General features: G+C 35.0%; 1 protein-coding gene across 3 annotated transcripts in view; it reads right to left on the bottom strand.

Moving 5' to 3' along the window:
• ARHGEF12 (Rho guanine nucleotide exchange factor (GEF) 12) overlaps positions 1-18,878 on the bottom strand; it is a 155,046-nt gene that overhangs the window by 74,791 nt on the left and 61,377 nt on the right. For 2 of the 3 annotated variants that reach the window (XM_011964973.1, XM_011964975.1), the window contains exons 2-4: positions 11,714-11,737; positions 10,032-10,117; positions 8,410-8,466 (exon numbers count right to left, since the gene is read on the bottom strand). In XM_011964973.1, the coding sequence (XP_011820363.1) occupies positions 8,410-8,466; positions 10,032-10,117; positions 11,714-11,737 (167 nt within the window). The remainder of the gene's footprint in view (positions 1-8,409; positions 8,467-10,031; positions 10,118-11,713; positions 11,738-18,878) is intronic. The other variant, XM_011964974.1, reaches the window with a different exon arrangement.

Raw genomic sequence — 18,878 nt, 5'->3', positions numbered from 1 at the left:
CCATCTCAAAAAAAAAAAAAAAAAAAAAAAAAAAAAAATTACTAGACTAACCAGCATTTTACAGGAATCTTTTAAAATCCATGCTTACTTTTGGAAACAAATATTTCACAACCTCCCTTACAGTTATTTGAAATTTCAAAATAAATTAGACATTGTGACTTTAAAAATCAAGGCAATTATAACACTGAATACATTTTTTCATACAATATTTGTGCTTCTCTGTTCTTCCACCCCACCTCACAAAAGCTGAAAATTAATGAAGTAAAAGTTTCTAATATGGGTGATTGCAGTGCTAAGCAAACTGGGCTTCTTAAATAGACCTTTTCTCAGGTGCCTGCAGAGAACAGGGCGCCTATAAAAGATGAGGGAAAAGGGTATTTGAAGTTAAGGAGTTTGCTATGTATGTACCTTTCACTTGAATAAAAAATATATAAAGTAGTTAGCTTAATGCCTAACGAATATTAAGGGTTCACACATGTTAAATATTATTTTATTATGATTGGGGGGAGGTTGACCTTGGATTTTCTCCTCTATCCATGCTACTAGTACAATTATAAGTACTTTTATGTTAATAAACTCCTATCAATTAATGCAAATGATCCTTAAGAGGATCAATTCTGGCTGGGCGTGTATGGGAGGCTGAGGTGGGCGGATCACAAGGTCAAGAGATCGAGACCACCATGGCCAACATGGTGAAACCCTGTCTCTACTAAAAATATAAAAACTAGCTGTGCGTGGTGGTGTGCGCCTGTAGTTCCAGGCTACTCAGGAGGCTGAGGCAGAAGAATCGCTTGAACCCAGGAGGCAGAGGATGCAGTGAGCCGAGATCACTGACAACAGTGAGAATTTTTTTGAGACTCCATCTCAAAAAAAAAAAAAAGAGGATCAATTATGATTTATGTCTAAGTTTTGTTTTTTAGTAAACAAGGAAAGTAGTTTTGGATGGGTAAGGAAGGGAGAAGGGAAATTTAAAGGGGCAGAGCTTCTTGTTGTAGTTAGCTTTAGAAGATGAGAGACAGCCGGACGTCCTTAAGAAAGGAATCAGTCTTCTTACAAGCTTTTCCTAAATATGTAGACTGAAGTTAGGCGTCCCTCTTATAGACTCCCACTGCACCCTCTGTATACTCCTATTGTATCACCCTTACTCACACTGATTTGTATTTGTTTTTATTCTTTCATTAGATTTTATGCTCCAAAGGTGTGGGGGCTGTATCTTGATCACAACCTTATCTCAGAACCTTGCATATATTCTGGGACAGAAGGAAACTTAGAAAAATTGCTTATGAATTAATGAAATTCAGACAAGTAGACGAGTCTAGAGATGAAAGGAAACTCAGAAAGGGAGGTCATCAGAGAGAAAAAAACAGCACCATGTACAGTCAATTTCATAAATATGCCTAGAGTCCTAACAGATTAATAAGAATCAAGAAAATCTATTAGTATTACTTCAGAATACAGCAAACCTGTTTTCTCCAATTCGTAACAGTCTCAGTCTGATAACCTTCCCTCTTAATTACAGCTAAAGGAGAAGATGAGGGACAAAGAATAAAGAGGAAAAGGAAAAAGAACCATGCACACATCCCATTCAATTTTTTCTTCTCCCCAAATCCACTATATTAGCCACATTTATTATTTTATATTTACCTGCTAACATGAGACTGATGTACTTCAACATGTACTTTAAATCAGTAGACCAATATAAAAAGAAAACATACCTTACACATACAGTCAATTCAAAATCTATAAAATACAAATTAACAATACTGTTCTGTCCCGTCTATCTGTGGTATCTGCATAAATTTAGATTTGTGGTAACAATTAACTGAAAACGAAGCCATCCTACCACTCAAAATTCAGAAATCCAGTCCTTCAAACGCTCAAATCTATTATGTTCCCTCTCATTCAAAATCAAATGAAATGTTTTCCCTTTTTCTTCAGAGAAATATTCTGTTTCTGACCAGAAGCTGTTTTAACCCACCACAGAGGGATAAATTCCACCCTCTGTAAAACTAAAATCACCACTACTGGCTAAATTATCATATCTTTGAAATATCCTTTTTGACATACACACACAAAAATCCTACTTCTTTTGTTTGTTTTAGCAAATTTGCATTGAGCATCTGTCCATACTAGTTATTTAACACTGCAGTCCATAGGTGCTGTGAAGAACCCAAAACTACTTGGAGTCTTTGTTCTCAAAGAACATAAAATCCTGGCAGGACAATACTGAAAACAAATGGAGAAAAAAATGAAAATGTTTAAGAATCAAAGAATGGTACAGATAATAGGCCCTGTATGTTACAGAGAAAGTCAAAGATAAAAGTAAACTCATAACTCCAAAATAGCAATCTTCAAATTTTATTTTAAAAAATCCCAAAAACCAGCTTTCATCATTTTTACTTTTTCCGATTTTTACAACTCATATAGTCCATGGTTTTGTTTTGTTGCTAAATCCTTTATTGTCTGGTATAAAGATTATTAACCATAACTACCATACAAATGTATGTATCTGTGAATATGAGTTTTGTAAGGCCACCTAATTACTCTGATATGTGCTATATGCCAGCACTTTGCATAGACACAGGCAGAGTGTTCAAAAAGTAAAACCAGTGAAACTTAAAACTTCCTTCAAACGTAATCCTAACAGGCAGGCACAGTGGATCACACCTGTAATTCCAATGTTTTAGGAGGCCAAGGCAAGAGGACTGGTTGAGGCCAGGAGTTTGAGCACAGCCTGGGCAACAGAGCAAGACCTCTTCTCTACAAAAAATAACAGTAATAATAAACACATGTTTTTCAAAAAAACAAAAGACTTAGTCCTAGTAATACTTCTTCGGTCCCATTGTTCTTGGTGCCATATGAGTATTTCTTCACAGCTGTTTTTTTAAGTGCATATAGAGTAATGGTAAATAAGTGCATACCTCTATCATTGCCCTTATCAAAATGTATTGCAATTCTTTTGTACTAGACTGTGAGCAACCACAAAGCAGGTACAGTCACTTATATCTTTGTATCTCTATCCCTTAGTATAGTGTCTGTCATATAATGGGTGCTCACGAAATAGTTATTAAATAAATTTGAATTTTATACATGAAGGAAGTTTTAAATAAACATACTCAAACACTTTCTAATTAGAAAAAAAATCACAGCCTTGAAGACTATACAAAGTAGAGAAACATTTCTATAAGAACACTAATTAACCTTCTGCCCTGGCAAAATTCCAACTATAATAATTTGATTTTCCATCTACCCCAAAATAACTCCTCTAGTTACAAAAAAATGTTTATGTCCTGTCTCTTAGAAATCATATTTTGCCTAGAAGCTGATAAACCTGATATCATGCTTCATCTCATCAGTGAAGTAAAGATGTTATATCAAATTTACATAAATACTATCCTTTTCTAAGTTTTATTTCCTTATCATAACAAAAGACATATTTTTTCTGTTATAACAATGTGGCATTTAAAACCAATATAAAAAGACTGCTTCCTTCTTACTCAATAGATAATTACCAATGATCATATTTTGAAAGTGAAAAAAAATGAAGTTTCATTCTATAACTATTCCTGAAAGAAGGCCATAACTCCTACAATGAAAACAGAGTATGGAGCATATTAATGAAAATGGAGTGTTAAACATGTAAGATAACCTGTTAAATCTTCCATATTACATGGACTTTAGTGAAAGCACATTAGTCTTTCTTCACCTTTTATTTTATTTCATGACCAAACTTCTCTAAGTTTCACCTCTTAAGAATTAGCTTCAGGGAAGGGAGTGGAGAAGGGCCATGTGCAACCTCATAAAAACAGCTCATTTTAAACTGGTGCCAGACATACATGTTTTATGAGTAAGACCTCAGATAATCCTTTGATTAAGAAGCTTCTTGATTCTAAATGCACAATCTTGCCAGCAAGAGGAGCCTTACATTCCAAGTATGCTGATTTCATTCTTTCAGACCACTACCAGAAAAATGTCTCTAAGTTACATTTTCTTCTATCTTAAAGTTTTTCAGAAGGAAAGAAAGATTCAATTAGGATAAGTCAAGATCTTATTCTATCAATTTTCTCTACTAAAATACTTCCTATGTCAATCTCAACAATCATTCATTCAAAACTCACTTAATGAGGGCCTTCAATGTGTTCAGCATTATGGGAGATGTAAAGATAAACATAAATACAAGTAATTAAATATAAAACAAGATGACAACATTCAGAAACAACAAAAGTAGCTGGGCAATCCTAGGAAAAGGCAGTACTTGAATTGAGCCTTGAAAGATGAGTAGGATTCTAAGTTATAGGAGGTAAATCATTCAAGACAACAGAAATGGCATGTGCTGGCCGGGTGCGGTGGCTCAAGCCTATAATCCCAGCACTTTGGGAGGCCGAGACGGGTGGATCACGAGGTCAGGAGATCGAGACCATGCTGGCTAACACGGTGAAACCCCGTCTCTACTAAAAAATACAAAAAACTAGCCGGGCGATGTGGCGGGCGCCTGTAGTCCCAGCTACTCGGGAGGCTGAGGCAGGAGAATGGTGTGAACCCGGGAGGCGGAGCTTGCAGTGAGCTGAGATCCGGCCACTGCACTCCAGCCTGGGTGACAGAGCGAGACTCCGTCTCAAAAAAAAAAAAAAAAGAAATGGCATGTGCAAAGGAAGAATGCCAACACGTATTTGGAAAATGAAACTCTGAAGGAGAATCAGAGTAGAATAAATTGGAAACAAATTGTGGCATTATCTTAACAACTACCTGTACTTTCTTAGCAAGTGAATGACCAAATTCTTACTTTAGTAATATTAATCTGACAAGTCAAGGCAGAATATAGAATGGAGAAAAGTTAATGAATCAATGTGAAACTGAAATAAAAGTAAGTTATGAATCTATTAAAATAATCTAATAAAATGATGGACAAGGCAGTGGGGTTGAAACCAAAGAGTGAAGGATGAAAAATATTATGATGGTAGAATCAAGGGGACCTGGCACATAGCTGACCACAGGGGCAAAGGGAAAATGGAGAAGTCAAATATAACTTTAAGGAAATATAAGACTAGGTGAATGGAAGAATGACAGTGTCATTAAAAGAACTAGGGAAATCAAGAGGAAGATTGATTCGCAGCTGTAGAGAACAATGATGAACTCCAGTTCGGTCACTCTGAATTTATGGGACACTTAGACTGGAGAATGGAAGAAAGATTGGGGACAGAAACTTGGGTCATGCCTACATGTATAAGACAAGAGGGAAAAAATCAAATAAAGAGAGACAAAATAATTACAAAGAGTAAAGAACCAGGTTGATGTAATATCATAGAAACCAAAGAAGAGGCGTTTTGGCACAAATGGAGGAAAGGCCACGTGAGACAAACAGCAAGAAGGCAGCCATCTGCAAGCCAGCAAGGGAATCCTCTGACCTGACCACACTGACATCCTGATCTTGATCTTCTAACCTCCAGAACTGTGAGAAAATAAGTTTCTATTGCTTAAACCACACAGTCTATAGTATTTTGTTACAGTGGCCTGAGCACACTAAGACAGCTTTGAAAAGAAATAAATTATTTTCTTGCACCGAATACTGTCAGCAGGAATCTGTTCATGACACCATGACAGCGGTTAAGCAGCAGCTATGGTCTAACTCAGAATTCACTTGCTGAATCTCTCATTTCCTACAGTAACCCACAAAAGTATTATTAAAATTAAGTATTATTAAAATTGTAGATCAGAAAACACATCCATACACATTTAACAGACTCTTAACAGCTAGAAAGGGAAAAATTAGGGGAAATGGAATAAATAACTGACTGACTGCACTGGGCAGAAATGTAACAAAAAAAGTCAATACAAAGCAAACACTTTGTTTCCTTTTAAGATGTACAAAGTAAATCTATTTCACAAAGTAGCTCTAAAAATGCCTAAGAAGCCAGGTGTGGTGGCTCATGCCTGTAATCCCAGCATTTTGGCAAGTCAAGGTGGGAGGACTGCTTGAGCTTAGGAGACAGAGACCAGCCTGGGCAACATGGCAAGACTTTGTCTCTACTATTTCTTTCTTTTTTTTTCCCCCCTGGCAAATCATTCCTTCAACAACCTCATCTCTATTAAAAAAACAAACAAACAAAACAGCTGGGTGCGGTGGTATGCACATGTAGTCCCAGCTACTTTGGAGGCTTAGGTAGGAGGATCACTTAAGCCCAGGAGGTTGAGGCTGCAGTGAGCCATGATCATGCCATTATACTCCATCCTGGGCCACATAGCGAGATCCTGTCTCAAAAAAAAAAAAAAAAAAAAGCCAAGAAAGTTTAAAATAAATAATATGTGAGTAACTAGCATTTTTGTTAAGTACCCAGCTAATGAATTTTTACCCCAAAAGAAAACAATGTATAATTTCAAAAGTTTGAAGTGGGCTTATAATAAGACTCTACACTAAAGTAGAATGTCACCAGTTGCTATGATTCTACTCAGTAGTTTCAAGCTTTTCTGAATTCCCAGAGAGACTTTTTCATCTATGTTAACTGTATGTAATCTAAAGAAGTCTATTCACACAGGTTATAAAATATTTGTAATGTCAAAGAGATTTATGTTAGCATACTAATTCTGTTCTAATCAACTCATCCCTCCAACGAGTGCTTTTTGAGGACTTGTGGACTCAGTTCCTTCCAAAAAAGGTATTTCAAGGGTTCTCAAAAAACACACACACAGAGAAGCCACACCTTACTTCCCGATTACCACTTAAAATGTTTCTATCACTACCAAGCCAATGGCATGTCTGAACTAGTATTAATATTTCTATCACTGTTGAGAAAAATATTAGTATAATATTTCTAGTCAGAGGTTCCTAAATTGTTAGTCTTCATCCAAAGCACACAACAAACTTCTAAATACACATCGCAGATATAGGAAAATGGAGAGGAAGATGAAATAGAACACTGCAAAGGCTACTGAAAAAGAACAGAGCTATAAAGATAAAGTTCATGTTCCTAAGGAGAGGATAAACTGTAGAAAGCTCTTTATACAGAACAGAAAGATAGAGTCTCGAGGAATTAGGTATTTCTTACTTATCAGTAGCCAAAATACTCTGGAAGGAAGAAAAAGCGTAAACTTGATGTGCCGCAAGGCACAGTATACATTTACTGCTGAACTACTGTAAAAGCTATACACAGAAAAAACACTGGTCACAAAAACCCAAGTAAAGAACCATGTCTATATGTCTTAACATAGCAGCATTAACTGGTTTAGAACCAAATACTGAGCTTTCATAATACTAAAAAGTATCTGTTATTATGGACTCAAGTGCCAGCAGATGTGAACTGTCAAATGTCTTAAAAGGGGGAGGGCAATTCCTGTATTTTTTTCCTCTCCTATATATCAAGCTAGGAAACATCTGCACCTGGGGGAGCTTCTACTCTATAGACTTGTGACTCTATTAAAGATGACCTGACTTCCCTTTGAGGCCAAATTTGGAATCTTCCTAAAAAAAGAAATAATTTATCAGTCTTTCAGAATTATTTCTAAAGTCTTAGCTCCAGGTAATTCCTCTCCTATTCACTTTTCTCAGAAAACAAAAAACCAAAAAACCCCAAAACAAAACCCTAATCAGATCCCAAAAGAAGGAAAGAGGGCAGGTAAAACTGCAAAGGAAAAGGAAAAATAGGTATGAACTTCACAAATATGGTTTATTGTATCTTTGGAAGACAAGGCACAGTCTATAAATATTAGCATTTCAATCATCTGCTGCAAAAGTTGACCACTCAGGTTAAACTTGCTCTTCGTTAAGATTATTTTTAAAAGGTACCATTTTGAAAATTTCCCATTCCGATTAAGCTTCAGAGAAATTTCTCAAAGGCATAAATTCTTCAAGCTATGAAAATAAAATACTTACGTATTTTTGCCATCGTGGATAAATTATACAAGAATGACTTTTCCACATGACGAGGCAATTAAAACTAAACAAACAAAAAATGAAATAAAAATTCCAAAGAACTGCTAATACATCTAAATTACGCCAGTATTATACTTAGAGGAAAAGACTTAATTCCTCAAATTCTTCATAATCCAAACTCTGCAAATGAGACGTGGGAAGAAGATGACAAGAATTCAAAGCCCATTCGTGTTATTTGGAGGAACCTGACCCAAACATATTAGAGATAATCACCTTCCTACCATAAACAAGATGGGAGAAGATGGGCAATGTGGCCTACTCTTAATCTACAATGTTAGTTTCTAGCAACCTTAAGCTTCCACATCACAGCCACGTTAAAAACCCCAGGCTCCCTTTCCCTGCAGTAGATCATGCCATGCACAGCAGACACAAGAAAGGCTGCAGTTATTTTTAAAAAAAGAAAGAAAGAAAAAAAAGAACAGAAAAGGAACACCATGAAGCAAGCTCCAAAGGGCAAGTCTGAATTAGCTACATTAGCTTACCATATATCTCGGATCTACTCTCCTCTGAACTAGACTTTGTCTTCTTGGAGGAGCTATCTGCACAAGAGCGGGAGAAAAGGAGAGAGATATAGAAAATATGGAGACCAATGTAAGGGGAAAAATTCATGGGGAAAAAAGGATGAATCATGATCAAGTTAAATCGTGCAAACACAAAGTATGAATATAACAGATGACAGCACTTAGAATAGTCACAAACAGTACAGGTAATGACATATTTTAAAGATTTATCGAAGAAAAGACAGTGCAATAAAAATGTTCAAACAAAACAACACATGAATAGTATACAAAATATATCACCTGATAATTGTAGAGATGACAAAAGCACTAAAAGCTATAATGATCTCATTATGAAGCACTGCATACATCTTTGCTTAAATCTGTCTTTGGAGATGGGCACAGCACAGACATAGATACAAAATAAACCTAACAAGATTATATTTTTGTGAACATAGGGCAGAAATTTTTGACCTTATTGGCAAGACAATACCTAATCATGTAAATGAAAGCCTCTGAGCCCCATGACTACAAAATTAGGTATCAGAATGGAAAATTCTCTCTTCATGGAGATCCGTAAGTGACATAATACATATTCCCACCACCAAAGCCTCCTAAATTGATGACTGGAATTTCATTTTACCTACTCCCCAAAATGCAGAAAATGATTAGCTATGTGCTTCCTAGATAATACTTATAATATTTTTTCAAAATAAAGGAGTTTATACTAATAAAGTAAGAAATGTCTTAGATACATAAAACATACTATTCTCTATATTTAAAATTATATTTCTAAGTAAAAATACCTAAAAATAGAAACATTATTTTTATGTATCTGAGATTGCGGGATTTACTTCGTCTCTTATCAAAGGGACATGCAACTGAATAAAATCGTATGTGCACAAAAAATATATGTCAGTTTCAAATGACAAAAGCAAGATTACCAAGCACTTTCTATGAATCAAATACTGAGTAAGTTTACAAGGAGAAAGCAAAAGGAAAAAGCCTGTATGTTATATAAGGAGATCAATCTGAAAGTCTGTTAACGTGACAACCCTAAGAAAGACGACATTGCCTAGGTTGAAAGACAGTTCTTTAAGTTCAGAATACTTTTTAACTGAAGAGAAAGGAATTTCTATTCATTTGTTTACTCTAAAATGAGACAATCATTAATTTGTGAAACTGATTTATCTAAAACTCCAATTCACCATAATCACACAATTGAATTTTTAGATGACTACAGAAGTGTAGAGTTGCTAGAGCCTTGGTTTTATGACATACTACTGCTTATACCAAGATTCAACTTAATACTGAGTCCTTGATCTGACCAAATCTCCAATTATTATATAATCATTTCTATTACTATCACTATTTAAAGATATAATATACTCTACAATGATACTTCTGTAGTGGAATGTACAGTGTTTGAAGTTAAAAATGCTTGCATTCCTGCTAAATGCAAAGGCATTATTATGATATAATTGGAGGAATGTGAGAGTCCTAAAACAGATCAAACAACTATTTCTGAGTGTTTCGGGTAGCTTAAGCTCTATTATTCTGAACTTCACTACTCTCAATATTCTTTGAAAGAATGAATAGTGTTTTACCTGTGGGGTCAAAATCATGTGATGCAATGCGCTCAACTTTCTGCTTCTTATCTGTTGGTGACTCTCGGTTCAAAATACTTCCATGCCTAAATTAAAGCAAAGTAATCAAATGCTTAGTGCAAGAAAATCATTAGAATAAAAAATTTAAAATTCCAAAAGTGGATCTTACAAGAGAAACCAGGAAATCAGTTTACTTTACACAGCACCATAAGCCTCTCTAATTACATTTTTCAGTAAGTTTTGGTGATACACAGTCTATTTACTCGATTACAAAAAGTGCTTAAGATAATTAAAAATAGTATTCAGCATTAAAGTCTCTTTTATTCTTAGAAGTAACTGCTTACATTTTTTTTGTATGGTTTTTACAGGTCAATACTATCATTTCCATTTAACAGACAAAAAAAAAGACACAGTGCCTAAAAGGAATTAAACACATTCTCCAACTCTACATATGAAATGTCAAGTTCAAAATCACTGCATAAATACAGCATGCATGAGAATGGTTTAAAATTTAAAAAGCAAGCCTTAGGCAAGCCTCATGTTAAGCCTGCCTAGGTAGTTCTAGCCACAGAAGTCTTAGCCAACCACTTTAAGCATAAATGACATTATTATTATTATTTTTTCTATGGCTTAGCCAATTACACTGATCAGATAATGATTGGGTGACAAGACTATAACAATAACACACATGTACACATACACATATTCACTGAAATGCCAAGGTTAGCATTGGATCCTGGACTATGCTGACACTAAAAATGATAAAATATAAAAATTAGGAATGACATACTACCTACATTTTATATTTATGATAATTAAGATAACAGAAGAAATGCTGAAAGCAAAAACACTGAGGAAGAGGCATTTAATACCTGGAAATGAATAAATATATAGACATGGATACAGGCATAGATATATTTGAACATTTTGGAATTTTTTCTTCACTGTCTTAAAGTAATTAAGACTAGGCCAGGCGCGGTGGCTCACGCCTGTAATCTCAGCACTTTGGGAGGCCAAGGAGGGCAGATCACGAGGTCAGGAGATCAAGACCAACCTGGCTAACACAGTGAAACCCCGTCTTTACTAAAAATACAAAAAAATTAGCCGGGTGTGGTGGCGGGCGGCTGTGGTCCCATCCACTCGGGAGGATGAGGCAGGAGAACGGCGTGAACCCAAGAGGCGGAGCTTGCAGTGAGCCGAAATTACACCACTGCACTCCAGCCTGGGCCATGGAGCGAGAACAAGTCTCAAACAAAATAAAATAAGATAAAAAAATAAAGTAATTAAGACTAAACTAGTGCCAAAGTTCATTAACTAAAGGCAATTATAGTTACACAAGTGATAAAATACATCAAAAACTAGCATTCCATTTTCACCTCCCAAGCTACTCATAATTCAAAACAGTCACAAATAGATTTTAAAATTAAGTCTCTTCAGAGTGACCTTAAATATCATTTTGAAGAAATTTTTTAAATGCTTATATTAGAAGTATTATCAAAACAATGCTATCTTCCAGAAAAAGTAACATCTTTTATATTTTAAGTTTGTAAAACATTTTGAAATTTTGAATTACTTGAATACACATTCTCAAAAACCACAAAAATCCACCATAATTTCAAAGGCACGTTTATAATTAAAATATAACCTAAACTTGAGTATGAAGTGCAATTGAGCAAACTTACCTTATAGGTTTTTTGAGGGGAAACCTGAAACAAAGAAAAAATAAGGATAGATGGAGTTATTTTACTTATAAGATTTTGTTACTAAATTTATTCATCCTACTGAACCAGAATAAGAGATTTAAATCTTATGGTAACTTTCCAATAGCAAGAATCAATAAACTGCAGGAATAAGAAGTTGAACACCATGTTTAAGTATCTTAACTACTTTGTTAAATCTTAAACGGCCAGTGCATTTACTACCAGCTGTCCTAGAATATAGCTTTTCTTTTTAAAAATCCCAATAATAACAGCAATTGCTAAATTTATAAAGGGCTTACTGAACGCTATGAATTATTTTCACATGTACTATCTCATTTAATCTTGAAAAAAGAAATCTCTATGAAGAGATATTCTTTCCATTTTATAGATTTTTAAAGATCAAGACAAAAATAAATATTTTGTCATTAAAATATTATTCTCACTGTTTTCCTAGAAGGGAAAGTTCCTTCCTTCCCATCACTTCACACTACTTCCCAAAATATCTGGGTGTTGATTACTGCACTATTGATCCATGTCATCATGATCCTCAATTATTAGGTTTAGATTTAATTACAGATATCTAGAAAAAAATTAACATTAAAGTACGATCAGTTAGAAAAAATACCTTCCAAAAGTAGAAAACAAAAGGTACTTTCCTGTTTTGTTTTTCTGGGGGGTCCTATAAGCTGAAAGAACTACAGCTTTTCCTCCTGGTTGTCTCTCTTTTAAATGAATACTGCTGGAAGCAGTATTGATGGAAGCAGTATTTAAATGAATACTGCTGGAAGCGTTTGATGCTATATATAAATGCTAATCTAAGTCTTCTCAAATATCATCCCACGTTTTCATTTCTATATTTTAAATTATTTCAACCTATGGCATTTTATGTAAAGATTATTTAGTAATAGGAACAGTACTTTATTAAGAACATCAGTAAAACTAGGGTTTTAAAAAAGCCTATTAGTAAAGACAGTAAGAAATAAACATAATACAATGATACTTCAATGACTACAGTTCATTTGGCATGGAGGTAGAAACAAAACCTCTAAAATACAAGCTGACTTACAATTCCCTTCGACACCTATTTAAACCAAAACTGATCCATAGAAAAAGACAAAGAATCTAAGACCTTTCCTAGTCAGTGATAGCATGTTAACTCACCAAGAACTAGTGATAATAAGTAAAGGGGGTTCTGGGACAAGATGACACTGCTCTAGAGAACAAACTGACTTTACAGAAGACCACGAAATCTTCAGAAATAGGAGTTCCTAAGCAGTCTGTCCATAACTGTTGAGGTGGGAGAGGGAGGGAATGGGGACATGTTTCTTAATTTACAGATGAACATACAAGTTGACAGAAAAAGATTCCAACTGAGTTTCTGCAAAGGATAACAATTGTCGTTTATCAACCTTAGCCGCTCGACCTCACAGCCATTATAAAAACTCCTACCCTAAAACAATGCTGCTTGCGTCAGGGAATGCAACATCCAGGGGGATGCTGGTCAAGAATCCCGGAAGTTCCCAGACTACTGATTGTAAACCAGTTTCCTGAGCTATTTTCTCTTACAAGGTAATGAAAAAGGAGAGGAAAAAAGAGGACAGAAATGGAATGAGAAAATGAACAAGGACTACACCCACAGTCCAACTTGCTTATCATAATCTACTTACTACATTCAATAAAGTATAGATTAAGAACTTCTCAAATAATATTAAAATCATAATTCTTTCTCTAATCATTGAATTCTACTTTAAAGTATCTGCTAAAGCAAATAAATACATATGTACATATGTGTGTACATATATGCTTATATGCATAAGTAACAATGTCAAGAACCTTCTTGGCTATTTCATTAGTTCTCTCTGCTTCAGCTAGGAAAATCACCAAGCTAATGCTATAGTTTTGCAAAATCCCTACCATATGCTGAATATTGAGACAGATGTAATCAGAGAGCTGGAAATAGAAAGCTAGAACCTCAAAGAAAGCTTGGGGCTAACGTTGCAGATTTGAGTCATCAACCTACTGATGGTCACTGAAATTTAAAACAACAAGGAAATCTGAAAAAATGCCGAGGCTCAAATTTGGGGGAGAAACTAGCATCTGCATGATTGAGAATGGAGGTAGGAGCCAATAAAGGAGATTAAGAAGATGAGTTAGAAAAGAGAAAGGGCTGTCCCAGAAGGGAAGGAAGAGTAGATAATCAATACTATAACTGCTACAGAAAGACAGGTGTGAAAGCTAAAAAGGGGCCAGGTTCTAAACAACAAATCAGTTCAACCATTAGTCCAATGAAATAAATTCTGGTGAACAAAACTCCTGTATTTTTAAGTCCCTGTCCACTGTGTAGTCTAATCATGAAATCATGACAGTATCTTTTGGTTAGATATTTATGTAGAACAGCTGTATGTGATTATGACATAATGTTACAGGTGCCTAATGAAACTGCCTGGTTTTTGAAAATATCGTATTGATAACTTGGACATTTGGTCAACAATGAATATACTGTGTTTACTCGTATGTGTGTGTGTATATATTTTTCTATTAATCAATAGCAGAAAAAGTCAAATTCCAAAATGAAGAACCATGATTAATAAAGCAAAGAATTATCAGGAATTTGAGTCTCTGAGTCACTGGGATATGGTGGCTAGCTGCCCCCTCCCCTCCCCTCCTCTCCTCTTTTCTTTTTTCAACGAACTCTCGCTTTGTCACCCAGGCTGGAGTGCAGTGGTAAGATCTCAGCTCACTGCAACCTCCGCCTCCTGGGTTCAAACAATTCTCCTGCCTCAGTCTCCCGAGTAGCTGGGGTTACAGCTGCATACCACCACGCCTGGCTAATTTTTGTATTTTTAGTAGAGATGGGGTTTTGCCATGTTGGCCAGGCTGGTCTCGAACTCCTGACCTCAAGTGATCCGCCTGCCTCGGCCTCCCAAAGTGCTGGGATTACAGGTGTGAGCCACCGCTCCTGGCCTGCCTTTGCTTTTGATTTTGTATATTAAGCACAGCTACATTTTAGAAATCTTAACCAAAGGCCTTAAATGTTCAGAATACATTTATTCTCTCAACTCAGAATGCCTTCTCCTTGTTAAATTCTGAGTTCTAATTTTAAAGCCCTAGGTGGTCCTTCCCAATGTGTTATTACAGTGTAGAGGGAAATGTGATTTGGTAGTTAAATAACCCTTACCCAATAAATAATGTATACTAGAGTAGGACTTACATCTTAACCAAGTTTAATTATTCTAATGAGCATACACAAACACACAATTTTATAACTGGAATAGTCCTTTAATATTGTTAAAAAGAATTTCTTCTGGACTTAAAAAATTGCAAAGGACCAGAAAGTTTTATGTTGTCATGTATTTGCTTATAATAAATAGCCTACTAGAAATCTTTTTTCTTTTATTGATTTCAGTGCATAAAGAGCCTTCCAACAATACTTGAGTGAGAAGTGTTCTGAAACCATATGAGAAGAAATGCTGATATCACACTCAAACCTGAATTCATACCCTTTTCTCTCTCCTCTAGGGTATTAGATATGTCTTCCCTGGGTTTAGTTATAAAGGAGCATTTGAGTCTCTAGTTGGTTCTTCTTAATAAGGAATGGTTGAAATGAAGGGGAGATGGTTAAACAAATTTTTCTTACATTGGATAGTGGTTAAGATTTTATCAGCAGTCAAACAATGTTACCTATTAAATTTAGAATTATCAAGAATTCCATTAGTAGATACACTCTGATTTTAGTGATGTTAAAATGAGGAGAAAAAACACAGTAACTTGAAATGAGTGAAATACAGCACCATTTTATTGGAACCCACTCCAGTGAGAAGAGTTACTAGACAAAGAACTCTGCAAATTAGACAACAATTAAGGTAATTTTAAAGCTCAACCATCATAAGATGATGTAAATATCAGTGCAGAAACTATAATATTGCAAATCAGAAATGGACAGGGTGGGATGGGAATAGTATTATTGATTGTTATAAATGAAAATTCCCTAAAATTTCAAGGCCTTGGGGGGCAACAGACTCCTCAGAAACAAATGTAACTGGGTTAATATTCTAGTTTCACAATTTAACAGGTGTTTGAACTTGAACAAGTTGCTTAACCTCTGTAAGCATCTCCTCTAAAACATAATTACTAATACCTCTACCTATACCTCACAAATTTGTTTTGGGATTAAATTAGAAAATGAGAAGCACTGCCTAGCAAGCAGTAACCACTTATGTATTTACTATTAAGAAGAACAAAAATAAAATCTGAATGTTAGTGATATGTATTCAAATTAAGTAGAAAAGAAAAAATAAATTTAAAGACTAAATATTCAAATAAGTTTTTAGCTAAGTAAAATGCATAGAAATGTATAATTCAAAGCCAGTGATGAAACCACAGATTTAATTTACCAAGTTGTATCACAGAAAATTCATGCCAAAACTTAAACTTCTCAGACGCTACACTGTAAGAAAAAGATCAGGTTGCAATCTGCACTTTAAATTTTCCTGAAAAGTAGGGAAAGTGTTTTCAAACGTAGTGAAATTGTGTTGCCCATACCTGCCACTTACTAGCAAAAAAGTCCATTATTTCCTCACCTCCTTTAAAATAACCAAGGTATTAAGGCATCCTGTGGGCTGGATTTAAATCAAGTTTTTAATTTACCTGCTTCTATAAAACAATTAGAACGGCTTAAAACATAGTGCTTAAAATTTGAAACTAATATGAATCTGAACTGCCTTGCTCTATTATTATTATTTTTCACAAAATAACAAAATAGCTAAGAGGACATTTGTCTGCAATACATAAGAGCTCTTAAGTACAGGGATTTAGCATAGTGCTGACTCCAGCTGAACTGCCAATTCAATCTTTAGTTCTCTGGATAGTAAGATTCACAGAACCAAAAGTATTAAATGACCACCCGCTTACCTCGCAGCAACAACAAAATAAACAGTCATAAACCCTTTCACCACTTACAATTTATAACTGGTCTAGCTTAGAGCCATTAAAAGAACTAAAAATTGTGGAATTGCGGGGGGCAGGGGGAAGTCTGAACATTATCTACAGTACAATAGCCATACTGACATATTTTTTATTAGCATATAGAACCAAAGCATGAAAAGTGGCTAGGAGAGCTGGCATTAAAATACTAGTTATATCCAAAGGACTCTAAAACAGAAGCTACAGCTGACAGAATGACTCATGGAGAATTTCCCATGGTGTTCTTTGTTTTAAGCCTCTGGACCTTGCAACACAAACCACAGACAGGCAGGGACCAAAGAGCTCAGTTCTGGTGCAAAATCCAAAAATGATTCACTAGCATGTAATATAAAATCTCAAATTACCTTCTTAAACATAGCTTAGTATATCACCACTTTTACCAAAGAGCTAAATGCACAACAGCCCCTTAGTTAGGCTCTCTTACTTCCTGGACACACTTTGACAAATCAAACAGTAAATTTTTTTCTAAATTACTTTCATTCCCTCTGCTGGAGCTATTATAGATCGACTATTAGCTGCTGCTGACTGAGAAATGTAGCTCACAATTAATATAACAGCTTATTAGAGACTTTCATTTCCTCATTGACAATCTGGAAAATTATCACCTTTGTGAATATTTCTTAAAAGCTTTCTCCACCACTTTCATTTGTGATCATGAATATCTGACTACTAGTACCTTATACTTTCTTTTAAGACTATATTCACTTCAGAAAACCAAGTAGAAAGAACTGCCAGAAACGGAGGAGATCCTCAAAATACTTAAACAAGTATCCTCACCTCACTAAACACCATCCAAACTATCAAATCCATGCTTATGGAAGAGACATTAATGTCATTTAACAAAGGTAAACAATAAACTGGACTCTACAAAATGATCTCATGACTTATAAAATGGGGCAATGCATGATTCTGTTTGCTAGGAATTTAAATCTTAACCTCATTTCACATTTCTCTACTTCAGAATATACTGGTAAAAATAATAAAAATAAGAGTAGAAAAAGAGTCCTCTTAATCAAGGGTGGGCATTTTTCCCATAAATATTTTATATAAAATATATTATGATTAAATGTTTAAAAATCTATAAACTGAAGTGAGAATAGGTGAACAAAATTTGTTAGGACAGGCTGCTTTCTACACATTTGCCAAAAGATATAAATGTACTTCTGAAAAAGTAGAAAGTCTTAGCTTTTAAGTGTCATTGAGACAAGCTCCAACTTACAGCATTTACTTTTCAATCTGAGCTTGAGAATTTTATTTAAATGTAAAATTAATATATAAAATACTGTCTAATAATATTTCACTTTTTTGAATAAACATAGAGCACTCTATGATTTAAAAAAAGAGTACTACTCAAAATTTAAATTGACATTACCACTTTAAATCATAGTATATTTGCAGTTTGGTTGCATTTTTCAATTGAAAAAACCTAAGGCATTCATAAAAATATCATTCTGCAGCAAGAAAAAGTGATTTGACAAGTTAATTATGACTTATCTTATGTATTAAAGATTTCTCACTGTGTGCCAAAAAAGTCACAGGAATAGGAATCTTTTATTTCTGAAATCTCAGGAGAAGGAAAAACAACCAAAACTATACTAACCCCAAATCACAGAGTATTTACTCATGATCCTGCCTTCAGGTGTTACAGTTGGTATGCATTCATTGGTTGAGTACAAAGAAGCCCAATCACAGACATACATGTGCCACAAAGCTAAACAGACAAGGATTTACCAAAAAATCATCAAGGAAACCCAGGAAATCAGAAAAGTATAAACTTAGTTCTCATGTGCTCTAAAAATGTGTACAATCTCCTTGAATTAACTTGACATAGATCTGTTTCTCTTTCTTTTTTTTTTTTTGGAGACAATGTCTCACTCTCTCACTCAGGCTGGAGTGCAGTGGCACAATCATAGATCACTGTAACCTCAAACTCCTGGGCTGAAGGGAATCCTCCCACCTTAGCCTCCTAAGTAGATAGGACCACAGGTGCATGCCAACACACCCAGCTAATTTTTTAAAGAATTTTTTTGTAGAGACCAGGTCTTGCTGTGTTGCCCAGGTTAGTCTCAAACTCCTGGCCTCAAACAATCCTCAAGCCTCGGCCTCCCAAAGCACTGGGATTACAGGTATGAGTCACTGTGCCTGACTATATAGGTCTACTTCT

Source organism: Mandrillus leucophaeus, unplaced genomic scaffold, assembly GCF_000951045.1.
Source record: "Mandrillus leucophaeus isolate KB7577 unplaced genomic scaffold, Mleu.le_1.0 Scaffold71, whole genome shotgun sequence".
Classification (NCBI taxonomy): domain Eukaryota; kingdom Metazoa; phylum Chordata; class Mammalia; order Primates; family Cercopithecidae; genus Mandrillus; species Mandrillus leucophaeus.
Note: the sequence above shows the minus strand (reverse complement) of the source record. Positions and strands in the feature narration are given on the sequence as shown.